This window comes from Podarcis erhardii, assembly GCF_964252035.2.
Source record: "Podarcis erhardii genome assembly, chromosome: 14".
NCBI classification, from domain to species: Eukaryota; Metazoa; Chordata; class Lepidosauria; order Squamata; family Lacertidae; genus Podarcis; species Podarcis erhardii.
In genome coordinates, this window is record NC_138503.1 from 22,364,997 (window position 1) to 22,388,293 (window position 23,297).

The 23,297-nt window shown below is 45.3% G+C and overlaps 1 protein-coding gene across 6 annotated transcripts in view; it reads right to left on the reverse strand.

The window, feature by feature from the left end:
* Positions 1-22,010: 22,010 nt before the first annotated feature.
* The window catches only part of LRRC28 (leucine rich repeat containing 28), a 50,286-nt gene continuing 48,999 nt past the window's right edge, over positions 22,011-23,297 (reverse strand). For all 6 annotated transcript variants that reach the window (XM_081839189.1, XM_081839190.1, XM_081839187.1 and 3 more), the window contains one exon: positions 22,011-22,745. In XM_081839189.1, coding sequence (XP_081695315.1) covers positions 22,673-22,745 — 73 coding nt within the window. In that variant the 3' untranslated portion in view covers positions 22,011-22,672. The remainder of the gene's footprint in view (positions 22,746-23,297) is intronic.

Below are 23,297 nucleotides of genomic sequence, written 5' to 3' on the forward strand. Positions count from 1 at the left end.
GTGCAGCCTAGAATAGCATTAGCTTTTTTCCCCTTTTGCTCCTGCATCACACTATTGACCCATGTTAAAATTGTGGCCTTCCTCTTGTTGTTGGCATCCATCTGTCTTGGGAGACAATGGAGGAGTGCACCTTTGGAGGTGAAGTTTAGCTGTTGGAAGGTTTCAGCGCCTGCTGTGGCCGTAGAGACTAATGCAGGAGAGAGATGTTTTGTTGCAGCTGGGTCAAATGACGGCATCTGGTTGGGCTGCTGCAGATGCACCATGGGGTTCCTTTTCTCTGCACCCCTCCCTTTCTTCCTGTGGTCACTGCTATGAGTACATGACCTAACTGCCTTCTAAGACCCCTAGATCCTTTTCACATGGGACATCCACCTTGGAGTTTCATTTCACGTATTGTTTCTGGAAATGTGAACCTGGAAGGTTTTGAGAACTGAACCCCATTTTTACCCCCTAACTGTGACCAGATTCTGCTCAGTCTTTGTCTCTTGCCCAGCAAAGTCTATTACACCAGCTTGGCACTGAACCCACCAAGCTCCCTTCTTCCTCTCATGGTGCCAATGTAGATATATTTAAGTTGCCAACCCACTTCCAATCCATTTTTTTAAAAAAATCAACTCCAGGCCAGAGTCTGGGGCAGGGAAAGTAAATATTGACTTCTCACTAATTCTGGCGCAAAAAGTGAGTCCTTTTCACACAGCCTGGAAGTGCATAAAGTGGGTGAGTGGAGGAAGGTAAACTTGTTTGTGCACTGAGCATGCATGCATAGCCAAAAGGACATGCATCATGCCAAAAAGTAGGTGAAAGAGAACATAGATTTGTATAACGTATATTTGGTAATAGATATGGATGCATAGTGGGGAAGGCTGACCCAAGTGGCTTGCCTAGTTTGCTGCCCAGGTGCCAACTTTTTGATGGGCAACTTTAAGACTTTCCCACTGTTAGCAGTATCACTTGAATAACACATATGGAATCCAGTGAGAAAAGAAATTGATAATACATTATTGAGGGGAAACAGAACAAAAACAGTGTATAATCTGAGGAGGAAGGAGCAGAGAGGGTTAGTTTTCTTAGGTCAGGCCTTGTTTGTAGCAGGGTGACATTCAACAACAAAATATACAGGTTAATAACTTCCTCAGAACTACACAGAATTCATGTTAGCTAAGCAAAGATCATGCCACACTGCCTGGTTGCTAGGCAACATTATCCCACCCCCAGATAGTTGGCACTGAGAACATAATTAACCCTTAGGTTACTAGTGGAATGATCCCTGCTGTTGTATTTGCAACACCTCCACCATCTCTTTTCTTATGGTTCCTCTTCTTTAAACTGGACATGGATTAGACTGTCCAGAGGGAATGAAGAACAAAACTTTAGGTTGTATTCATTGCTAGTCCTGGTCAGAGTAGACCCATTGAAGTTCATTACTATCTTAGGTTTGTTAAGTCCAGTGGGTCTGTTCTCAGCAGGATTAGCATGGGATACAACCCATTGAGTTACTTCCAATGTTATCATGCTCAGAGTATGATCATGGAAATTAATGGATAAGACTTAGGTCCATTAGTTTAAATGGGCTTACTCTGAGTATAACTTGGTTCCTAAAAAGCCCTTTTTTTGTATCTGGCAATGCCATTTCTTTTTAATCAAGAAACTGCAATTCCTTGGTATTGGCCTTAAATCTGGAGTTGCAGAATGCTTTCCATCTAATTAAGGGTTCTCTCTTCCATTTAATCTTCTGCCTCATCAATCAAGCAGAGCTGTTATGAATATATAAATATAGAAGGAAATGTTTGACTTTGAGGATCACGGTGATATTACAGAGGACCAACATGCAGGCCCCTTTCACCCTCTTGGCTTTATTGTGTAGATTCTGCGGTTCCAGGCTAGCTCTAGTGTCACTGTGCTGACGGGCAGAGAATGCCTGAGGAATTAACTCTTTATTATTAAAAAGCACACTTACAAGCTAGGAAAAGGCATGCCCATCAGTCCTACATCTCTCAGCTACTCCTACATGTGCACCCAATGAGGCAGTTGCCGCAACAGAGAGGCCCTGTTCCCAACATAAGTTTATGTATCTCTCTCCACCCCTCCAAGTTGTACATAAGCAGGCGGAGACTCTGCCTGTATGTAACCTGCTTCTGCTCCTCCCTCTTCATTCCTCTTCTGGTCCTGGGAGACAATAGAGCAGGAGAGGTGGGGACAGGAGGAGGAGGTGTGGAAACCCTTGACTTTACACCTGCCTGACCCATCTCTTCCTCCTTCTGCACCTGTTCTTCACTCTTCAATCCTGCAGCCAGTGGAGGATCTACATTTTTTGGGCCCTGAAGCTTGAACTGTCATGGGGGCTCCTTCACAACCAGCAACGAGGTCTAGGTAACCACTGTTATCTTCTTCAGTGGGGTCATTCCATGACAGATCATCGCACCTTTACAACGTCTGTGCTAATGACTCTCAAACTTTGGGACTGTTGAAATATATACAATAAAAAATTAATCAATTTGACCCCAATTTTTTAAGCAATGTGGACTAAAGTCGCTTCTGGGGCCCCTTTAGAATTAGGTACACTGAAGCTTAGATCCACCCCTACGTGCAGCTTCTCCTGCCTCTGACTCTCATCACCTGGCTACTACGGTTCCCCCAGTTCACAGATACCTTCTTCCAAGTCAGTCTCCAAACCATCTTCTCCCAGTGCCCACTAATCAGGATCCAGCCACCACTCCTCAGTGTCCAGCCAGTTCCTGACATCTAGGTTGGAGGGAGTCTCCAAAGAACATAAGAAGTGTCTGCTGTTGTTTGTTGTTGTTGTTGTTGTTGTTGTTGTTGTTTAGTTGTTTAGTCATGTCTGACTCTTCATGACCCCATGTACCAGAGCACGCCAGGCACTCCTGTCTTCCACTGCCTCCCGCAGTTTGGTCAAACTCATGCTGGTAGCTTCGAGAACACTATCCAACCATCTCATCCTCTGTCATTTCCTTCTCCTTGTGCCCTCAGTCTTTCCCAACATGAGGGTCTTTTCCAGGGAGTCTTCTCTTCTCACGAATTGGCCAAAGTATTGGAGCGTCAGCTTCAGGATCTGTCCTTCTAGTGAGCACTCAGGGCTGATTTCCTTAAGAATGGATAGGTTTGATCTTCTTGCAGTCCATGGGACTCTCAAGAGTCTCCTCCAGCACCATAATTCAAAAGCATCAATTCTTCGGCGATCAGCCTTCTTTATGGTCCAGCTCTCACTTCCATACATCACTACTGGGAAAACCATAGCTTTACCTATACGGACCTTTGTTGGCAAGGTGAGCCTGCTAGATTAGACAAATGGCCCATCTAACCCAGCATCCTATTGTCACAGTAACCAGCCTTTGGGAAGCCTGCAAGCAGGACCCAAACACAAGAGCTGTCTCCCCTACCAGTTTCAGCAACGGGTATTTGGAAGCATTGCTGCCTTTGACCAAAGAGGCCTTGACAGAGTTCCTTAGCAGTGAGCCCCTTCCAAAGGAAGAGGCAACAGTGATGGTGAATAGCAGGAGTGGGTAGAGAAGCAGAGCAAAGGCCCTCCCTTGCTAGTGAGTCACTGCTGTTTAGTAGGAGGGAAAGATAAAGCGGGCAGGGAAGGTGGTGTGGTGCAGACACAGCGGCAGAGCCACTCCATTTTCAAAGAAGTAAGAATTTAGAAGGATGGCCCAGGTTCAGGAAATGCAAATATTGTTTCAGGAAATGCAAGGTAGGTAGACTCACCTTTAAACAAAAACCGAATCGAATTTCTTCTCTGCCATCCTTTGTTGAGCTAGAGAGTTTTAACTCCAAGTCAGCTATTTTCCCCTGGTATAGTTTATGTTCTTGGCTCTTCTCAAATAACACACTTGAGCTCTTTGCCAAAAAGTGACATTTAATACAGGTTCTGAGCAGCGTGGGAGACGAGAAGAGACAACATCTGGCAAATATTTTTCCATTACAAATGACAAAGTCCGAACATATTTGTGAGTGTGCGTGTGCGTTTTGGAGCACGTTGTGCTTTTGCACAGCTTAGGATAAGGGCCAGTTAGTCCACACTCCTGTTATCTCGTCATAAAAAAGGTAAAGGACTCCTGACCGTTAAGTCCAGTCACAGACGACTTTGGGGTTGCAGCGCTCATCTTGCTTTACAGGCCGAGGGAGCCAGCGTTTGTCCGCAGACAGTTTTCCAGGTCATGTAGCCAGCATGACTAAGCCACTTCTGGCGCAACAGAACACCGAAACCAGAGCAGTGCACGGAAACGCCGTTTACCTTCCCACCGGAACGGTACCTATTTATCTACTTGCACTTTTGGCGTGCTTTTGAACTGCTAGGTTGGCAGGAGCTGGGACTGAGCAACAGGAGCTCACCCTGTTGTGGGGATTCGAACCTCCAACCTTCTGATTGGCAAGCCCAAGAGACCACAGCGCCACCCACATCCCACATCTTTTGTCATATATATATATATATATATATATATATATATATATATATATATTGGAATGTGCTCCATGGCTTTGTCAGATGCCAATACTAGTAATTTTCAGGGGTCGGTTATGAAGCAAGGTTGCACCTTTGTTTGAAAAACACATTAAGAATGGAAGAAATGAGCACGCCTGTCATTTTCATACTATATTAATAGTACAATTTTAGAAATAGTTGCATCATTTTTTAACTGAGTCAGTACTTTTTATCTTACTCTACAGTCATACCTTGGATCCCAAACGCCTTACGGCTTGAACATTTTGGCTCCCGAATGCCGCAAACCCGGGAGTGAGTGTTCCGGTTTGTGAACGTTCTTTGGAAGCCGAACATCCGACGTGGCTTCTGATTGGATGCATGAAGCTCAGCCCCCAATTTTTTATTGCATGGCGGCTATTTTTAAAAAGCCAATTGGTTGAGAAATGTGTGTTCTTCTCACTTTAGGGACTTGAACCAGCACCTTATCTGCTCAACAAATAATTCTCTGACCCATTAGGCCATGACACAGTGGCCTTTTTCTATTGCCTGTATTCTATGACTTGACATATAAAAAATAATTTAAATTATTTTTACCCTTAAAAAAAAAAGGTGTTTACTTCTGCTTCACTTCGAAATAAGACTCAAGATTGTATTTCTGGATGGATCCCTGCTATCCAGAATTAATCCTGAGTTCCTGTGTGCTTTTTTTTAAAAAAAGTGCATCTAATAAGAAGGAAATAGGAAGAAAGTTTTGATTTAAGAACAGAGAGCATGTTGGAGAAGTACCGTAAACGCCCTGGGTCTATTGTTCTGGTATATCAAAGGGGTACTAATAGGCAAGGGGCTCACACGCTGACCTCTCTTTTCATTTCAAAATCTGATCCTTTGCATGAAGGACACAGGATGAGGGCCTGGAAAAGAACAAACAGAAGGAACCACCTCCCTTAAGTAATTATTTTTAAAACATGAACAATCATTGATGGAGCACCCGTATTCTGCCCTACTTTAAGCTCTGAAGATTAGATGAAAAGTTTCCTCCCTCTCTTGGCCAAACTCAGTCGAAACTTTGATCCTCAAAGATATCTTAATAGCCATTTGCAGCTTTTCATGATTTTAGACTGGCTTTTGGAAGAGTGGAACATTTTCTCCCCACCCCCTTTTACATGTCTGGGCCTTTTCCCAGGGTTGAATCTTTACAGGGAATAACTCGTTGTTTATCTTTAGCACTAACACTCACGCAGGAATCTTTTTATATTTCACTGAGTAAAGAAAAAGAGATCCCAACACTACTATAATCACCTTCCATTTAACTAGGGTAAGATCTAATCTGGGTGCACTTCTCATTGTAGAATTTACACAACAGTAGAGTTAGGTTGTGAAAACACGATGCTTTTTAAAAACACATTTGAAGCATGTTCATTCCCTCAAAGAATTATGGTCATTGTAGTTTACCCCTCATGGAGTTACAATTCCCAGCAGCTCTTAACCAACTGCAGGGCTCCAGCCCTCCTTCACAGGGAACATACCCACCAGTGAAAATAGGGACGTCATATTCCATAATAATAATGATTTTATTATTTATACCCCACCCATCTGACTGGGTTGCCCAGCCACTCTGGGCGGTTTCCAGCGTATATAAAAACAAAACAATACATTAAACATTTAAAAAACTTCCCTACACAGGGCTGCCTTCAGATGTCTTCTAAAAATTGTATAGTTACTTATCTCCTTGGCTCGGGAGGGTGGGGTGTCGCATAACTCCATACCCCCCAACATTTCTCCAATGAAAATAGGGACATCCTACCATACCCTCCAACATTTCTCTGATGAAAATAGCCCTAAGGAAAAGGAGGACATTCTGGGATCAAATCAGAAATTAGGATGGCTTCTGTAAATCCGGGACTGTCCCTGGAAATAAGGACATTTGGAGGATCTGAGGGAAGTCTGGGAATGGTACTTCATTGAAGGGATAGAGTCCTCCTAACAATTCCCAGCACCCATAACTACAGCTCCCAGAATTCTTTGGGGGAAGCTATGCCTGTTTAAAATGGCACCATAGTACCTTAAATGCATGGTGCGAATGTGGCCGTAGAATGACCTTGAAATGTGATGATACCTGTTGATGACCTCAGGCCTGGACAGAGATTTTAGAAACCTCTGACTCTGGCACTGCTGGAAAGTGGTCTATAAGAGAGTCACATCTGTCACTCTGCCCACACCCACTGAATAATAATACTTTTATTATTTATACCTTGTCCATCTGGCTGGATTGCTCCAGCCACACTGGGTGGCACTTTCGACTCTGGCCCTGTCCATCACTGGCAAATGGCCCTCAGACCTTTGTCTATGAGGGAATGCAGCCCTCTAGCAATGCTCCCCACCCCTATGCGTGTGAGTCTATACAGAAGCTACCAGCATCCGTGAGTCACATAGCCTAATTTGGAGGAGCCTCTTCAAAAATAGGTGCAGCTTGTAATGGTTAACAATTAAGGCTACCGCACTGCAGACCACTTCAAAGCCGGTCTTGATGTAGACTGAGTTTTCTTTTCCCTGCCAAGGAGGACTTCCTTGTCACACGGAACAAGGGACAGAAGAAAATAGCCCCTCTGCACAGGAGACCATCTATTTGCTAATTAGCCAAGTCGAGTTTGGGCAGGCAGGTGGGCTGGCGTAGCAGGGTAACAGTGAGCCATCCAGCCAGTTTCCAGCCTAGGTAGGTTTCGGTTCGAATCCACCTGGCATATCGTCCTTGGTGAGGGCAAGATCGCAAAGAGCGGCAGAACACGTTCTTTGCTGGAGGCCATTGGTTCAGTGCGTGGGTGGCTGCTTTCTACATAACGCTGCCAAAGGAGCCTCGGGACACGGGATGGTGCATGGCGGAGGGGGGAGAGCATTGGGAGGGACAGGAGACACACATGCTTTGCTTATTGAGTCACAAAGGAGCACAGATGCAGAGGAGAAGAATACCAGAAAAGTATCACACAGTGACTAAAGAAATAAATATATGTAGGCACCTGATCAGTGGTAGAGCACATGGAGAGCTGCAGCTGCCAGTCTGTGTGGGAAGAAGGTGGTTCTCAAACTTTGGCCACCACTTAGCTGGGGGGGAGGTCATTCTCGGTGGACCATTTAATACGCTTCTTTTTTTAAAAAATCTGAAAATCAAAGCACATACATAACTCATATTTTGGCAAATTTTTTTCACAGCAAGTGCTACCATCAAGACTAGCACAGTAGGATTAAAAGCACAGGACCTGGGGCAGTCCACATGGGTGTAGCCAGGATTTGTTTTTTTGGGGGGGGCAGGCTTAATGCTGGTGGGTAGAACTGAGTTATCTGCAATGCAACTGGTCAGTTAGTTAAGTATTTTTATTTATTTTCTTGATTTGGGGGGGCAGCTGCCCCCCCGCCCCCGCTATGTCCATGGCAATCAAACAGGGAAGGCTAGTGAATTTTTCAGGGGGAATGAGACAACTACACCAGTGTCGTATGATGAAAACCAGGAACCCTAAACTAGGGCCTTGTTAGCTTGTTTGATAATTTGCTCTTAGTCAAGAACAGCCTTGATTTCCATCATCAGGGGGGGGAAATAGATCAAGTGCAGGATCAAATGCAGACTATTCTGCCCCCTTACTGGATTAGAGCAGAATTTGAGAACCTCTGATATACAAAGTGCTGCTATTGAAACATAAGTAGGGAACCTAAGGCTTGGGCCCAAATGTAGGCCTCTCCACTCTTCTTCATATGCCCACACCTCTTCCCAGGTCATGTCCCTCATTGACTCTACTCCACACCCACCCTGAGTGCTTTTGCCCAGACGGATTGGATCCTTGAACTGTGACAATGCCTTTTATTTGTCTGGATGGAGGTGTCTGTAGAAAACCCTGAATTTTGTGTGGCTTGAATACAGCCTACTGTACAAAGAAAGGCCTCATCTGTTGCTCCACCCACTTTTTGTACCTGGCCACACCACCAGAAGGCTCCCCATGAGGGAATACTCACCCCCCAACATTTCTCCAATGAAAAGAGGGATGTCCCATTCCATAATGATGATTTTACTATTTATACCTCACACATCTTACTGGGTGGCCCCAGCCACTCTAGGCAGCTTCCAACATATATATATATAAAGGTAAAGGTACTTCTGACCATTAGGTCCAGTCACGGGACAACTCTGGAGTTGCGTGCTCATCTCGCTTTATTGGCCGAGGGAGCCGGCATACAGCTTCCAGGTCATGTGGCCAGCATGACTAAGCCGCTTCTGGCGAAGCAAAGCAGCGCACGGAAACGCCGTTTACCTTCCCGCCAGAGCAGTACCTATTTATCTACTTGCACTTTGATGTGCTTTTGAACTGCTAGGTGGGCAGGAGCAGGGACCGAGCAACAGGAGCTCACCCCATCATGGGGATTCGAACCGCTGACCTTCAGACTGGCAAGCCCTAGGCTGTGTGGTTTAGACCACAGCGCCACCCCCATCATACACACACACACACACACACACACACACACACAATAAAACATTAAACATTAAGAAAACCTTCCCTATACAGATTCCCTTCAGATCAGGGGTTGGATGGGTTGGGGGTCGGATAACTCCATACCCTCCAATGAAAATAGGGACATCCTAAGGAAAAATGGGACATTCTAGGATCAAATCAGAAACCTGGATAGCTTCTCTAAATCAGGGATGTCCCTGGAAAATAGTGAGGGTCTGGGAATATGGCCATTGGGCTGAAGAAGGCTCTGCACCCTTGAGCTAGCAGGACTGATTGTTTGACTTGGTGTAAGGCAGCTTCCTATCTCCTCACCTTACCTCCTGAACTTGCCACCTCAGGAGAAGTTACTTGAACCACAGAATGGATTGAAGAAGCGTTGGCCATCTTGGAACTCTGGTAAAAGGAGAGCAGGCAGGAGCCGTAGACTGAAACGGACTCAGAAAGCTTCAGCTACATGGCGGATACAACAAAGGCCTCTTGATCAATGTAAACAACCTTTCTAGTCCAGGAAACAGTGAGAAGTGAGAGAGAAATGAGGGAGAATTGGCTGTTCCAGACCCCTTGACTGTTCCTGACTGAAAAAGATATTTTAGGTTTGCTGTTCTCCAGTGTTAATAGAGCTTAAATCAAACAGAAGCACCTCCAACTTGCAGGGTGTCCTTCTGCGGTCATCATTGGCAGGCTGAGTTGAGTTTCCTGTAAAAAGCTTTGCTGAAGTCTCTCTGAGAGGCTGTAAATCTGACACAGGGCCACAAGCCAGCTTATGCCAACACCGTAAAATGTGGGTCTGGGCACAAGAATATATGGAGCAGGAGGAGAAGACAGGTGAGGTGAGGAGAGGTGAGGTGAGGGCCTGTAAAAGGGTAGGTTTTGTGCACGATGATGGCCATGTAGAATTCATATAATGGGATTGCTGCCAGACCTTTTTGTTCTTTCCTTTCTAACTCTTCTGACAGCTTCAGATTTGAGTGCAGCCAAGTTGTTTCAGAATTTTTCAGTGTCAGCTGTGCAACTATGAAATGCTTCCTTTGTCTACCACGATTTGGGGAAAACTTTATAATAATATTCCATACCAATGTTTCCTCCCCACCCAAACTTTCTGCATACGCAGAAAAAGCCCTGTGCAGTTCTGAGGTGGAACCCTTGTGTATTGCCAAGGATTCTGGGGCCTGTCCAAGGGTGCAAGGGTCCTCTGATAAGGGAGGACATTGGCCAAGCCTATTGAGTCTCCCCTCTGCTCTGCATGAATTGAGAGTGTTTCTAGAGGCAGCAGTGAAGCAAGGGGTGTGTGGTGGGTGTGGGCCACCCTGGGTGTCACCACTGAGGGAGGTGACAAAATGCCAGGCGGTACTCACAGCAGGGCCTGCAGTGTGCCCGAGCCACATGTCTCTCCTGGGAGAGACATGGTGGCTTTGGTGAGTGCAGGCTCTGCGCTGCCCAAATAGTCCGCCCATCGCCTCCCCCTCAGCTATAGGGCAGCTGGGTGGGAAGAGGCAGGCAGACTCCTCGGAGGCCCCACAGAGCGTCCTGCCCTGACTGGCCCCGCCCCTGGGCGCCGCCCCAGGCACCCAATCAGGTTGCTCTGTTGCTGTCTAGAGCAACACTCAATAAGTCTCTGTAGCTGCTTATATCCATGTATTTTTTCATTACAGTGGTACCTCGGGTTACAAACACCTCGGGTTACAAACACTTCGGGTTACAGATTCCACTAACCTGGAAGTAGTACCTTGGGTTAAGAACTTTACCTCAGGATGAGAACAGAAATTGCGCATGGCAGCAGCGGGAGGCCCCATTAGCTAAAGTGGTGCCTCAGGTTAAGAACGGTTTCAGGTTAAGAAAGGACCTCTGGAACGAATTAAGTTTTTAACCAGAGGTACCACTGTACTGAGGTTTCCTAAACTGCATTAATTTGCTAGCAGAAGCAAAGTGAACTTTGCAAGATCTCAGCTGCAAAGAATATTTTGCATGAGTCTTACACCTTTTGCAGGGAAATTAAGACTGCAATCCCAAACACGGTGAAGGAGTCCCACTGAACACATTGGGACTTTCTTCTGACAACAGGTACTTAGGATCACAGTGTAAGAGACACATTTTGAAAGTTAGCATTCACAAATAAGAGGCATTAAGGATGCAATCCTAAGCACACTTAATTGGCAGTTTTATCCCCCTTGAACTCAGTGGGGGTTGCTTCCAAGTAGGCAGGTACTGAACTGCACTGGGAATCCACATTGTCATTCTTAATATAGGTGGCAGTAGGAGGAGGGTTTTTGTAAAAGGTTGGTTCATGAACGGGATACAATTTACCCAATTTCACAAAATTTATACACTGCTTTATTATAATAAAACCTCAAACTGGTTTACAGAAAGAATAAAATAATAAAATTATAAGGTTTGTGTGTGTGTGTGTGTGTGTGTTTTTAAAAAACAAAACAACAGTTACAAACATCCCAAGAATAATTAAAATCGAGAAGCTAACAACCAGATTAAAACTGTCAACATTCTGCACGTCTGGATAGCCTTGCCTAAACAAAAATGTCATGACTCAGGGAGTTCCAAAGTGTGGGTGCAGCCACCCTAGAAATACTAGTAAGGTTTTCAAGATAGAACAGAGGGTAAAGGATCTTAGCAGCTAGCTCCTCAACCTTTCTCAGCTCAAGGGCCACATTCCCTCTGGGACAACCTTTCAGGGGCCACATGCAAGTGGTGGGCGGAGTCATGGATCTGACTCCTGTCTCTGGACAGCAGGCTACACTGCAGCCATGCAAGAGTCAGATGTTTCCATACACCCACCCACAACTCTCCACCTTCTTTGTTAGCAAGAAGCATTATCGCAGTTCAAAAGAACATTCCGACCAGGTGAATGCACTCAAGAGCATGGAGCAGGACTTGTGAAGGGGGTAACCTGAGGAGGGGCCAGGGAGAGTTTCAAGGTCCAGACAGAGTTGCTTGGAGGGCCACATTTGGCCCCTGGGCCTGATGTTCCCCACACCCCAGCTTTAGGAGCTGTGCACAAGGGGAAATACTTGCAGCCTTCCAGCACTGAAATGGGGAAAAGCTGTACTTGGCCCACTTCTACATTCTGTGCAATTCTGAAAAGGACAATTTTTGAAAATATGAGGACCCAACAACACTGCAGAGAAGTAGGCAGGAGATCACAATTTATTTATTTTTAAAAGAGACTGGAAACAAAAAACAAGTGTGCAAGGGCCAACCCACCTGCTGACAGGTGCGGTGGCGGAATGGAGAAGACAAAAGCGAGAGTTCTCATAGAGGGAATATTTGTGACAATACTCAAGGTGTGGAACTCCATGCCCCACGAAATTCATCTCCCCCCCCCCTCCCGGTATTACATTTCCAGTACCTTCTGATGGATTTTTATTTTATTTTTTCAAAATTCTTTTTATTACTGCTGGCTTGTTTCCTCTGCTTCCTGTATCACCTATTGAATTTCACTGATTATTTTTATGGTGCAATATTGCTTTATTTGATGCATGGTTTTAATCTGTCTTTATCTTTTCTGTGAGCTTCCCTGAGTCCCGTTATGTAGTGGAAAGGCAGGATATAAATCTCCGTATAAATAAATAAAGACACGGAGGAGGATAACAAGGCAATTATTGTTTCCTTGGCTCCTTTCTAAAGGGCCCTACCCTCTCTTCCAGTTGAAATCTTTTAACAGAGATGTGTCAGAATGTTTAAGGAGAAGGTTTATCCAAAGCATGACAGTAAGTTTCTTCTTTAAATCCAGTCTGCAAAATCAGGGTAGCTGGCAAGCCTACCTCTCGCATATTCCAACTCTGATGCTGTTTCCTCTGAAAATAGTTCCCTGTCTGGTCTTCACATAGGCTCAAGGGAGAGGAAAAAACCAGAAGCTTAGCTCTTTAAAAAGAGTGATCGAACTTCTTTTTAAATCCTTTCATCTAACTTCTGGTTACTGAGAATGAGTTCTTTGCATAGAAGGATAACTTTGAAAAGCTGTAAGCAGCAGAATGGTTAACGAGGAACCCAACCCAACCCAACAGTATCATTCCCTTGTTTTGGCATGGCATCCATCCACCCAAAGCCATTTTTCTGGGTGTGAATCCACTTTCACCTCTTCTGGAGAACTGCCTTCTCCACTGCACCAAGCTCTCCAACTGGAAAGCTGGCAAGGAGGACCATGTCATGTGGTATCTCACCGTCTCTGCGATTCTCATTAAGTTTTCCATCCACCCATCTACGGGAAGAAACAGACTTGGCTTGTTGCTGCCTCGCCTTTTGGAGTCTGTCCTCCTGTGCTGCGTGCCAAGGTGCAAACACCCGGCTCCAGGTTCAGCAAGCTCTTAGCTCAGTCGCTTACACAACACAGAAAAGAGCTGGTGGAAACCAGCACAGTCCATGCTCACACTGACAGATCATGCTAGATCAAAAATGACTGGAAATGTCCATTTCTTTCTCCTCTTTGTAGAAGCTAGAAACCAGCAAGTTATGAAACAGATTTTGTGGCTACCAAGAATTTAATTCACTTATTTTGAACATAAGAAGAGTGAGTCCTGCTGGATCCAGCCAAAGACCCATTGGGTTTATCATCATCTTATTTATATACCACCTTTCCACAAAAGAATTGTGCTCAACACAACTTACAACAAAGAGAACAGCGATATATCTCAAAATCAAGGACCGCAAAACCAATTTCATAACAGGAATAATAAAATAGCAACGCAAGAGCTGATGTAGGAATATACACAATTTTTTAATCCTGTAAGTGTAACAACAGTCAGTACAGTTGCAAGATTATACCTTGTAGAAATAGCAAAAACACGGGTGTCTGAGAGTTTTACCCTGGTTCTAAAAACACCCACCAATGATGTAGCTCACAGTTCCTCTCCTGCAGCAACACCTTGCCAAGTTTCCAAAGGCTGGAAGTCTCATATGCCTTAGACCAGGGGTCAGCAACCATTTTCAGCCGTGGGCCGGTCTACCGTCCCTCAGACCATGTGGTGGGCCAGACTATATTTTTTGGGGGGGAAAGAACGAATTCCTATGCCCCACAAATAACCCAGAGATGCGTTTTAAATAAAAGCACACATTCTACTCATGTAAAAACACCAGGCAGGCTCCACAAATAACCCAGAGATGCATTGTAAATAAAAGGACACATTCTACTCATGAAAAAACACGCTGATTCCCTGACCGTCCGCGGACCGGATTGAGAAGGCGATTGGGCTGCATCCGGCCCACGGGCCTTAGGTTGCCTACCCTTGCCTTAGAAAACAACCTGTGTTTTGACCTGTCCTTACCAGATACCCAAGGCGGCAAGGCAGGCCAGTAGTTGCAGCACCACAGATAGCTCCATGTGAGAAATGTGCTTTGATAAAGAAAAGGAGACAGAGGCCATACAAATCTGTTCCTCCAGTAGGCCTTTCCAGGCTACAGCTCCTTGGCCTAGAGACTGGGACTCTTATAAGGTGGAATCTGTGACTTGCAGACAAGCACTCTCTTCCCCTGCCCCTGCAGTCTCTTGTACTGCAGGCATGGTAGTAAATAAAGTACAATTCCTCTTATGAGTCAGACCCAGGGGATTGCAGTCATGGGATTTCTGCCTCAGCTTCTGCAGACTTCAGACTACCAAGCCTGATGTTCAGTGGGCTCAGAACCACCAGTTTTGGCTTTGTCTGTTCTGAAACACCAGCACCAGGACCTTGGTCTGATTCCCCAGTTAGCAGTACAGCAGCTGCAGAGTTGACTGGCTCCTCCTCTGGCTCTTGAGCTTAAGGTCAAAATACTTTGGGATCATAATCTGGAATCTGAAAGTGAAAAGTCACAAACATATACAGTGGTACCTCGGGTTAAGTACTTAATTCATTCCGGAGGTCTGTTCTTAACCTGAAACTGTTCTTAACCTGAAGCACCACTTTAGCTAATGGGGCCTCCCACTGCCGCTGCATGATTTCTGTTCTCATCCTGAAGCAAGTTCTTAGTCCGAGGTAATATTTCTGGGTTAGTGGAGTCTGTAACCTGAAGCATCTGTAACCTGAAGCGTATGTAACCCGAGGTACCACTGTATTCCTTTTGTGCTCATTTCTGAATGACACATAGAGTGATATCTCTACTGGAACTTGCAGAACAAAATGGCACCGTGTCACTTCATAGTAAAGTCTGCTTCTCTTTGCTCTGAAAACTAAAAGGCATCATCATTTCAGTGAGATGGCTTGTCTTGCAACCTGCCTCTTGAGGTTGGGCAGGGCCACACTTCTGTGGCTTAAATTGCCGACTGGAGCCAGGAAGCTATTCCGAGAATAGCTGTCCTGGCTGGCATCACCAACTGCTGTTGTTGCAGTGGGTGTGTGAGAGAAGCCCATAGCACAAACGTGATAAATGCTGCAGCAAACTAAAAACAAACATGCAAGGGAGCCAAAACAGTCCCATCAGCAACTGAAGGAAACAAGCAAGTTGGAAAACAGCAGTCCAGCACCTTGAATTTCTCTCTGCTTATCACTCCATATGAATGATGGCGAGGGCATGTAACTCACTGGTTGGGACCCACTAGTGACCATGGCCTGATCTAAAGTGGGTCACAACAGGATTACTATCACCATGAAAATAGAAGATTAAGAAATGGGTCCCCAAATGCATGTTGGGATTAAGAGTGGGTCCTAGGTCTGAAAAAAAGTTTGCATGACCTACTTCTTCTTTCTGCTCTCTATATTTTTCAGAGCTGAGATTAATTCTGCTGGAACTTTTACCCAGATCCCTTGGAAAAGGGAAGTATGAATGCATGCTTTCTATCTCTTTTTTTGCAGGGGGGGCATGATCAAGGGGAGAGAAGTGAGTAGAGGGGGTTGCACCCATGGCACTCACACAAAAATCCTGTGTATCCACCCCACCCCCAAATGGGCAACTCTTGCCTTAGTAGACGAGCCCAGAAGTTCCTATTCTACAGGTCATTGCCTTGCCCTTTCAGACCAAAGGAAAGGTGGATTCACACCCTGGTCATTAACACCAGATGAAACTCTCAATATATGATGTCCTATCAAATACAGTACAGCTCCTGAAGAGCTGAGCTATCCAGTGTTGCAGAGTGTGAACCAGGCCAAGGGTGTTTGTTGGCCAGCCTTGAACCATTTTAACTTCACCTGTCACCAGCTTCTTATTCATGGCAAAATTCCTAGCCTACCTCCCCTTCCTTGTTTTCTCCAATATAAGCTGCAGAGCTTTCTGGGCAGCAAGTAAGCAGGTTCTTGTGCCATACCTAAGCACACACTGTCTTCACTGTAGAGAGGTCAAGAGAAGTAACAGCAGAAACATTTATATAAGATGTAGGGATATATTGCAGGATCATGCAATTTCTGAAAAAAGGTAGGGGGTATGTTATTACCACCAAGCAACAGACATAATTGCAACCCCCCCCCCTTGTATTTTTTTAAGCTTTGGAAGATTATTTTGGTGCTATTTGTTTCATTTGACCAGAGGTGAAAATATTAGTTTGGAACACTCCCCCCCCCACACACCCAAAGGTCAGATAACCTAAGAGCAGTATTCCAAATATCCTACAGGTTTAGCCTGCCAAAGGACAAATCCAGCTCTGCACATTTCTACCTTCCATAAGCTGCTTACATCTTCTTTTAACAGATTCAAATTTCCAGGAAGATATTAACCTATGTTTAATTAAACATCTGAGCAGCCCTGACTGCAGACCCTTACCCCTGTCCACCCCTTCACCACCAAGATTTAAGGCATGGATGGGAATTTGTGGTCTTCCCAGATGCTGTTAAGACTTCCAGATTTGATCAGCCTCAACCAAGAGTCAGTGGCCAGGGATGATGGGAGCCGGGAGTCCCAACAACTGGAGGGCCAGGGGCTTAACTGACTTTAAAAGTTGTCATTACCTAGGTTCAAAGGGGGGTTGCTATGTCTTTAAGAGCCATGAAACAGGGAGAAGCCCAACAGGAGGCCTTTTTTTTTGCCTGCTAGAAGTATTATACCTGCTGAGCTTCTTTTCCATCCTCTTATAAAACATCAGTGTCTTTGTTCAGAGACTGATAAAAACCCCTGCACTAATCTATTGCATTTTTAGGTCTGGGATTTTGATCTGCGTTGATCCAGAGGATAAATTCAAGATTTCTAGTTTATTGGAACCTAATAGAAAGATCTTTCCGTGGGCTGGAGCTAGCAAAATGGCCATTTCCTTTTGCATTTATTTACCATTTGCCGCATTCTTGCGATTCACTCCCCAAAGGGCCTTAACTGTGCAACTTGTTCCACCCTATAGAATACATGATTATTATCAATGGGAAACAGTATCATCGCTGATGGCAGCAGCATCCAAAGCCTCACACTTGGTTAGGCCACAGCTGTGAGCAATGAGAGCCAGCGAGGGTGGCGCTGTGGGCAAAACCTCAGTGCCTAGGACTTGATGAGCAATGAAGAATCCAGTACCGTACCTGGGAGAACTGAGGCTAAAGCAAGAGACCATACACTTACCTGGAACAGGGCCACAAGCGGCTAGAAGGGTATTACAAGTGGCATGTGGGAAGACAACCTTCCTGCAACTTTGTGCCCCTACAGATTTTTGAAGTACAACTCCCATGAGCTCCAACCAGCATGGAATGCGTTTCTAATGGAACTGTCTAATGGAACAGCATGTTACTTGCGCTCAATACCCATAGGTTCCACCATTTGAACACAATTGGTTCCTGAGAAATGGTCTGTAAGGCAACCGCTCACATTGTGAGACAACAGTTTCCATGATTGTCTATGGAGAAAATCCCAATGCGTTCCTGTCCCTGACTTTCAGTAGTTGTGTTTGGTTGGAGAATCTTTCCAGGAGCTGAATAACTGCTCACTGATTTGTATGTTGTTTGGATATCTGAATTGGAGGTCTGTGTAGTGACATTGGGGTAGAAATCTTTCACGTGAGGATAACCGAAGAGCTGTATGCCAAGTGTTCACATAGTGGGATTTGCTTGTATGTCTCTTGATGAAAAGGTGTGGTAGTTTCCTCACTTTCTTTAGGTCAGGGGTGAAAACTGGATGTGGGAAGGGGGCAGATCCAGCCAACCCTCCACAGGCCACTTTTGACAGCGGCTGGGGCCATCCCCCTGTCAAATCACCTGATGTCATATAGTGCAAAATCCCAACACTGCTGAATTGAAACCACATCTGCTAATCTAACGTTCCTTTGCAGCTGCAGCTTGAATTTGGCACTGTTTGAAGACAAGGCTTTACCTGTCCCCACACCTACCCATACATCAGGTGACTAACAGGTGGGTGCGGCTTGAGCCAAGTGGGCCAGGTGGGGAGGTTGCCAGGCCACAAGCTCCCCATCCCTGCTTTATGCTGAATTGGAATCTGACCAATACAAGTGGGTTGAATTGCTTTCAGTGCTGCCGGAAGACTGGGTCATTATTAGCTTTGTTACTCACCATTTGGCTTCTTTGAACACACACACACACACACACACACACACACACACACACACAATGGCCTACCAAACAGTTTAAAAAGCACAGAGAAAAACAACAGACAAGATGCCTCCGTTTTATTTTGGGGTGGATGCATACAGAAATAATAATAATAATAATAATAATAATAATAATAATAATAATAATAATAATAATTTATTATTTGTACCCCGCCCATCTGGCTGGGTTTCCCCAGCCACTCTGGGCGGCTTCCATAAAAACCAGAAATACATTAAAATATCACAGATTAAAAACTTCCCTGAACAGGGCTGCCTTAAGATGTCTTCTGAATGGGACTGGCAAAGGACTATGATTTAGAGAGACGTGGAAATATCGGACATTGAGGAACATTGGGAACGCAACCGGGAAAAGGGGGGGTGGGAAATGTGGAATCCTTAAAGGCGTAAACTATGTTTTATTTAGGCTATATACATTTATATGGTATTCTAAAGTGGGGAACTCGTGGTGGGAATAAGCCGATTTTAGGGGAATGGAAAATAATGTTGTTGTTTTTTTTTTAAAAAAAAATTGGGTTAAGGATAACAAGTTTGAATTGAGGAGAAGAACTTGTTGAGATCATTTGAGAGATTTGGAATACAAGGGGGGGAGGGAAGGGGAAGTCCTGAAAGGATGTAATTGGAAAAAGATTTGAAATTGGATGTTTTATTAATTTGTAATTAATTGGAAAATTTTAATAAATATTATTAAAAAAAAAAAAAAAAAAAAGATGTCTTCTGAATGTCAGGTAGTTATTTATCGCTTTGACATCTGATGGGAGGGCGTTCCACAAGGCGGGTGCCACTACCGAGAAGGCCCTCTGCCTGGTTCCCTGTAGCTTTGCTTCTCGTAATGAGGGAACCGCCAGAAGGCCCTCGGCGCTGGACCTCAGCGTCCGGGCAGAACGATGGGGGTGGAGACGCTCCTTCAGGTATACTGGGCCGAGGCCGTTTAGGGCTTTAAAGGTCAACACCAGCACTTTGAATTGTGCTCGGAAACGTACTGGGAGCCAATGTAGGTCTTTCAAGACCGGTGTTATGTGGTCTCGGCGGCTGCCCCCAGTCACCAGTCTAGCTGCCGCATTCTGGATTAGTTGTAGTTTCCGAGTCACCTTCAAAGGTAGCCCCACGTAGAGCGCATTGCAGTAGTCCAAGCGGGAGATAACTAGAGCATGCACCACTCTGGCGAGACAGTCCGCGGGCAGGTAGGGTCTCAGCCTGCGTACCAGGTGGAGTTGGTAGACAGCTGCCCTGGATACAGAATTGACCTGCGCCTCCATGGACAGCTGTGAGTCCAAAATGACTCCCAGGCTGCGCACCTGGTCCTTCAGGGGCACAGTTACCCCATTCAGGACCAGGGAGTCCTCCACACCAGCCCGCCCCCTGTCCCCCAAAAACAGTACTTCTGTCTTGTCAGGATTCAACCTCAATCCATTAGCCGCCATCCATCCTCCAACCGCCTCCAGGCACTCACACAGGACCTTGCAATTAAAGGCAAGCTTCACATTTGAGGGTTGCTTCATCTTTAAAACCAGCAAAGCAGGCAGATTTCTGCCCATGTAGTCAGAGACAGGCTACAAGTTACAGCTGTGCATTTAGAAAGGAGAGGACCTCCGTCCCATTACATATCCCAACAGGCAGGAATGGCTGAAGTCCTGCCTTAGAACCAACCTACCCAAGGAAAGCAAGCCCTGGGCAAAGCCCAAGGAGCAAGTAGCAGCTTTGGGTTTTGGGGGAGGCTTGCAATTTGAGAATTAACTGTTGTTCTCCTCCCATTAAACCAGCCTTTCCCAACCTGATGCCCTCCAGATGTTTTGGACTACAGCTCCCACCCAAACATCTGGAGACTGCAGATTGGTAGAGTTCCAAATGTTGGGTTTTTTTAAAAAAAGCAGCAACGAAGGGAACTCCTTCCTTTGTACAAGGAGTGATTCGTTACTCCTTTTATCTGCCCAGACCTGGCATCAATGGGCAAACGACAGCTCCCACCATAGCCAGCACCATCATCTCTTATTTTTAACTCATAAAAAAACAACAGCTGAGTATTGAGGCAGCTGCAGCAGACTTCCATCATTTTCCACATCCCCAACACCTCTGTAGCCCAACCCCTACGAGTGCGGGTTGGGGCCCAGAGGCATTTGATAGAAGTGGTGACAAAGGCTGTAGCTGCCTTGTCCAGTCCTGGGCTGAAGGAGTACTGGGTGGCTAGAGTTTTGCTGCTTTCAGCATCCTAACCTATTCCTTCTGCTCACACCTGGGGAGGCTGACCAGGGAAAGCCTGGGTCCCACTGGAGGGCACTTTGCCCAGGGCCTGGCCTTTGATTTGACCAGAACCCTCCCCTCAATGTGGGAGGTCAGGGAGAGTTAGGGATTCATACCACTATAGCATTCACTGCCTATTGGGATACTTACTTATGGGCTCTTCAGAATTCTCAGCGGACAGCTTCCTGAAGAAGTGAACGAGGCAAAAGTATTCTAGATGGTGGTCACTTCAGACTGCAGTTTGAAACTTAGCATTTTCGAACGCTCCCCAGTAAAAGAAACTCTCATGTGTGCATCGGGTGGGGGTAAGATCCAAGTCCTTATCTGATGTGCTAACTTGTCAACTGCAAAGAACTTCTCTTGGTTCAACTTCCTGGGGGTTGCTCTGTTTAAGGAAAGCACCCAGAAAGAGCCAACAAGAGGGAAAAGATGCTCTCTCTTTTTGCACCTGTAGTACATTGCAAAACACCCTCTGATTTCCAGACTACACCAAGGTATCTGCTCTTGCTCTGACCAATATTGCATTTGCCACCCAAATGCACGTGAAATAGTTTCCCACCTCCTTTCTTATGCTACTTTAAAGATTGCTTTGGTATTTCAGAAAGTTAGGTACTTTGAAACAAACAAAACAAAACAAAGTCTCCTTGGGTCAATGCCTGTAGCCGATTTGTGTCTGGAAAAGAATACCAATACCAATGTGTTAATGAAAATAAATATTTGTAAACCACTGACCCAGGACTGTGTTTTGCTGATGCATCTTTTTTGTTTGTTAAAAAAGAATAAGTAAGTTACACCCACGTGCTGGGCTTCCTGCTGGCTTGTGCTGGTAAGAGCAATCAAAGGTTCCAAGAAACAATCCTCAGAGCAGTAATGCTATTTGTGAGGCACTTCTTGAGCACAAGCAAGTTAAAATGCTATCATAGCCCTTTAAAAGTTATGTTAGGAAAAAGTGAGTTTGCTTCACTCTCCCTGCTGTGGCCTCCCCAGATGTCAGAATGTTTGACTGAAGCTACTCTGGAAAAATCAACCAGGGTATTGAAACTAAAGTTATGAAGACCACACCATTTTACACCTTAAAACAAGCACCATTCACGTTACTTTTGAAGTTTTCCCCCCTCAAGTGCACAGTAAGTAGGGTTAAGTATGCAACCCCTTGACTCATCCAAACCCACTGCTGCCTTTAACCCTTGTTGGCTCTGCAACAACTCAGGATTACAAGTTGACAAGTCCGACATTTGATTTCTCGCGGCTTCCAGTGGTGGTCCCTTGAAGGCTTCCAACCTCACATGCAAGTGTCAGTTCCAAATTCTCCTTACCCACTTGCAAGCAGACTCCAGCAACTGGTATGCAGACAAGAGTTATTTTCCATGAACAGATTTGTAATTCTCATTTATTGTCAAATAGGCAGTTAAGAGAAAAGGAGAACACATTTGATCCTGAATGGAAAAATAGAGAGGGGTGGTGGTGGTGGTGGAGAGAAACAACATGGCCAGAACAAATAAACTGCTACCTTAAATGGCTACTCTTAAGAGGGCAGTAGCACACAGCCAAGTAAGGAGGAAGTTAAAGAAAAGTTTAGCAGGATTGCAAATGGTTGGTTAAAAAAACAGTTTATATCATCCGAGTGGCTGAAAGCCGCTTTGAATGCAACTAGAATCATACGTGCAAAAACACGAGTGTGTCCTGGAGGTCATTGGCCTGCTTGATGTTTGTTGCATTTTACATTCTGCCTGGGGAGGAACAGGAAGGTGTTAACCTTTATGGAAGCTACAGCATCAAAGGGCTTCCAAGAGAGTTCTGCCTTTCATCCAAATTTGATAGGGGTGCAGGATTGAAGTGGCTCTCCGTGTTCCCTGCTGGGCACTCCTCCGGCTGCTTTGGCACACACGCACGCAGACGCGTGCAAACAGACACACACACACACACACACACACACACACACACACACACAGACAAGCTGTATCCCAGCACCATCAGGAGACAGCCTAATGCAGCTTTAAACTGGCGCTGCTCCTGAACAGCTTTAAGTATTTATCAACTCAATAGGTCAAAAGTCTGCAGACACTGGGTGGAGCAGCAGTATGCCACAAAACTAACAGTTGTCCTCCTGGAATAGAAAAATGGAAAAAAAGAGAGAGGGAGGGAGGGAGGGAGGGAGGGAGAGAGGAGAGAGAGAGAGAGAGAGAGAGAGAGAGAGAGAGAGAGAGAGCAGTTGTCAGCTCAAGATTAAAACATTGGCCCTTGTCCACAACACACAACTTTTCTGGATAGTTTAAAAAAACAAACAAACCAGGAGGGAGGATTAAGCCGTGGTAAACTAAGTACACAAAATATTTGAGTTTGTAAAAATAGCAAGAGGTTTTTCCTCTGTCAACATAAAAAGAAATTCAGCTAAAAACTTTTGCAGGTTTTGTAGCTCTGAAGGGCATGGGGGACATGGAGAATGCCTTGATTTCTTAAAAGGGTGGGACAACGTATTTTTTTTTTAATTCATGCCCCCTCTTTTAAACTCATGCTCCCCCTTTTAAACATCACGTTGCTTTTTTTAAAAAAAAGCCCCCCCCCAAACCCCCAGAGTCTGGATGTGGCCATTTGTCATGGGACGCTTTAGCTGAGTTCCCTGCATTACAGGGTGTTGGACCAGATGCCCCTTGGGGTC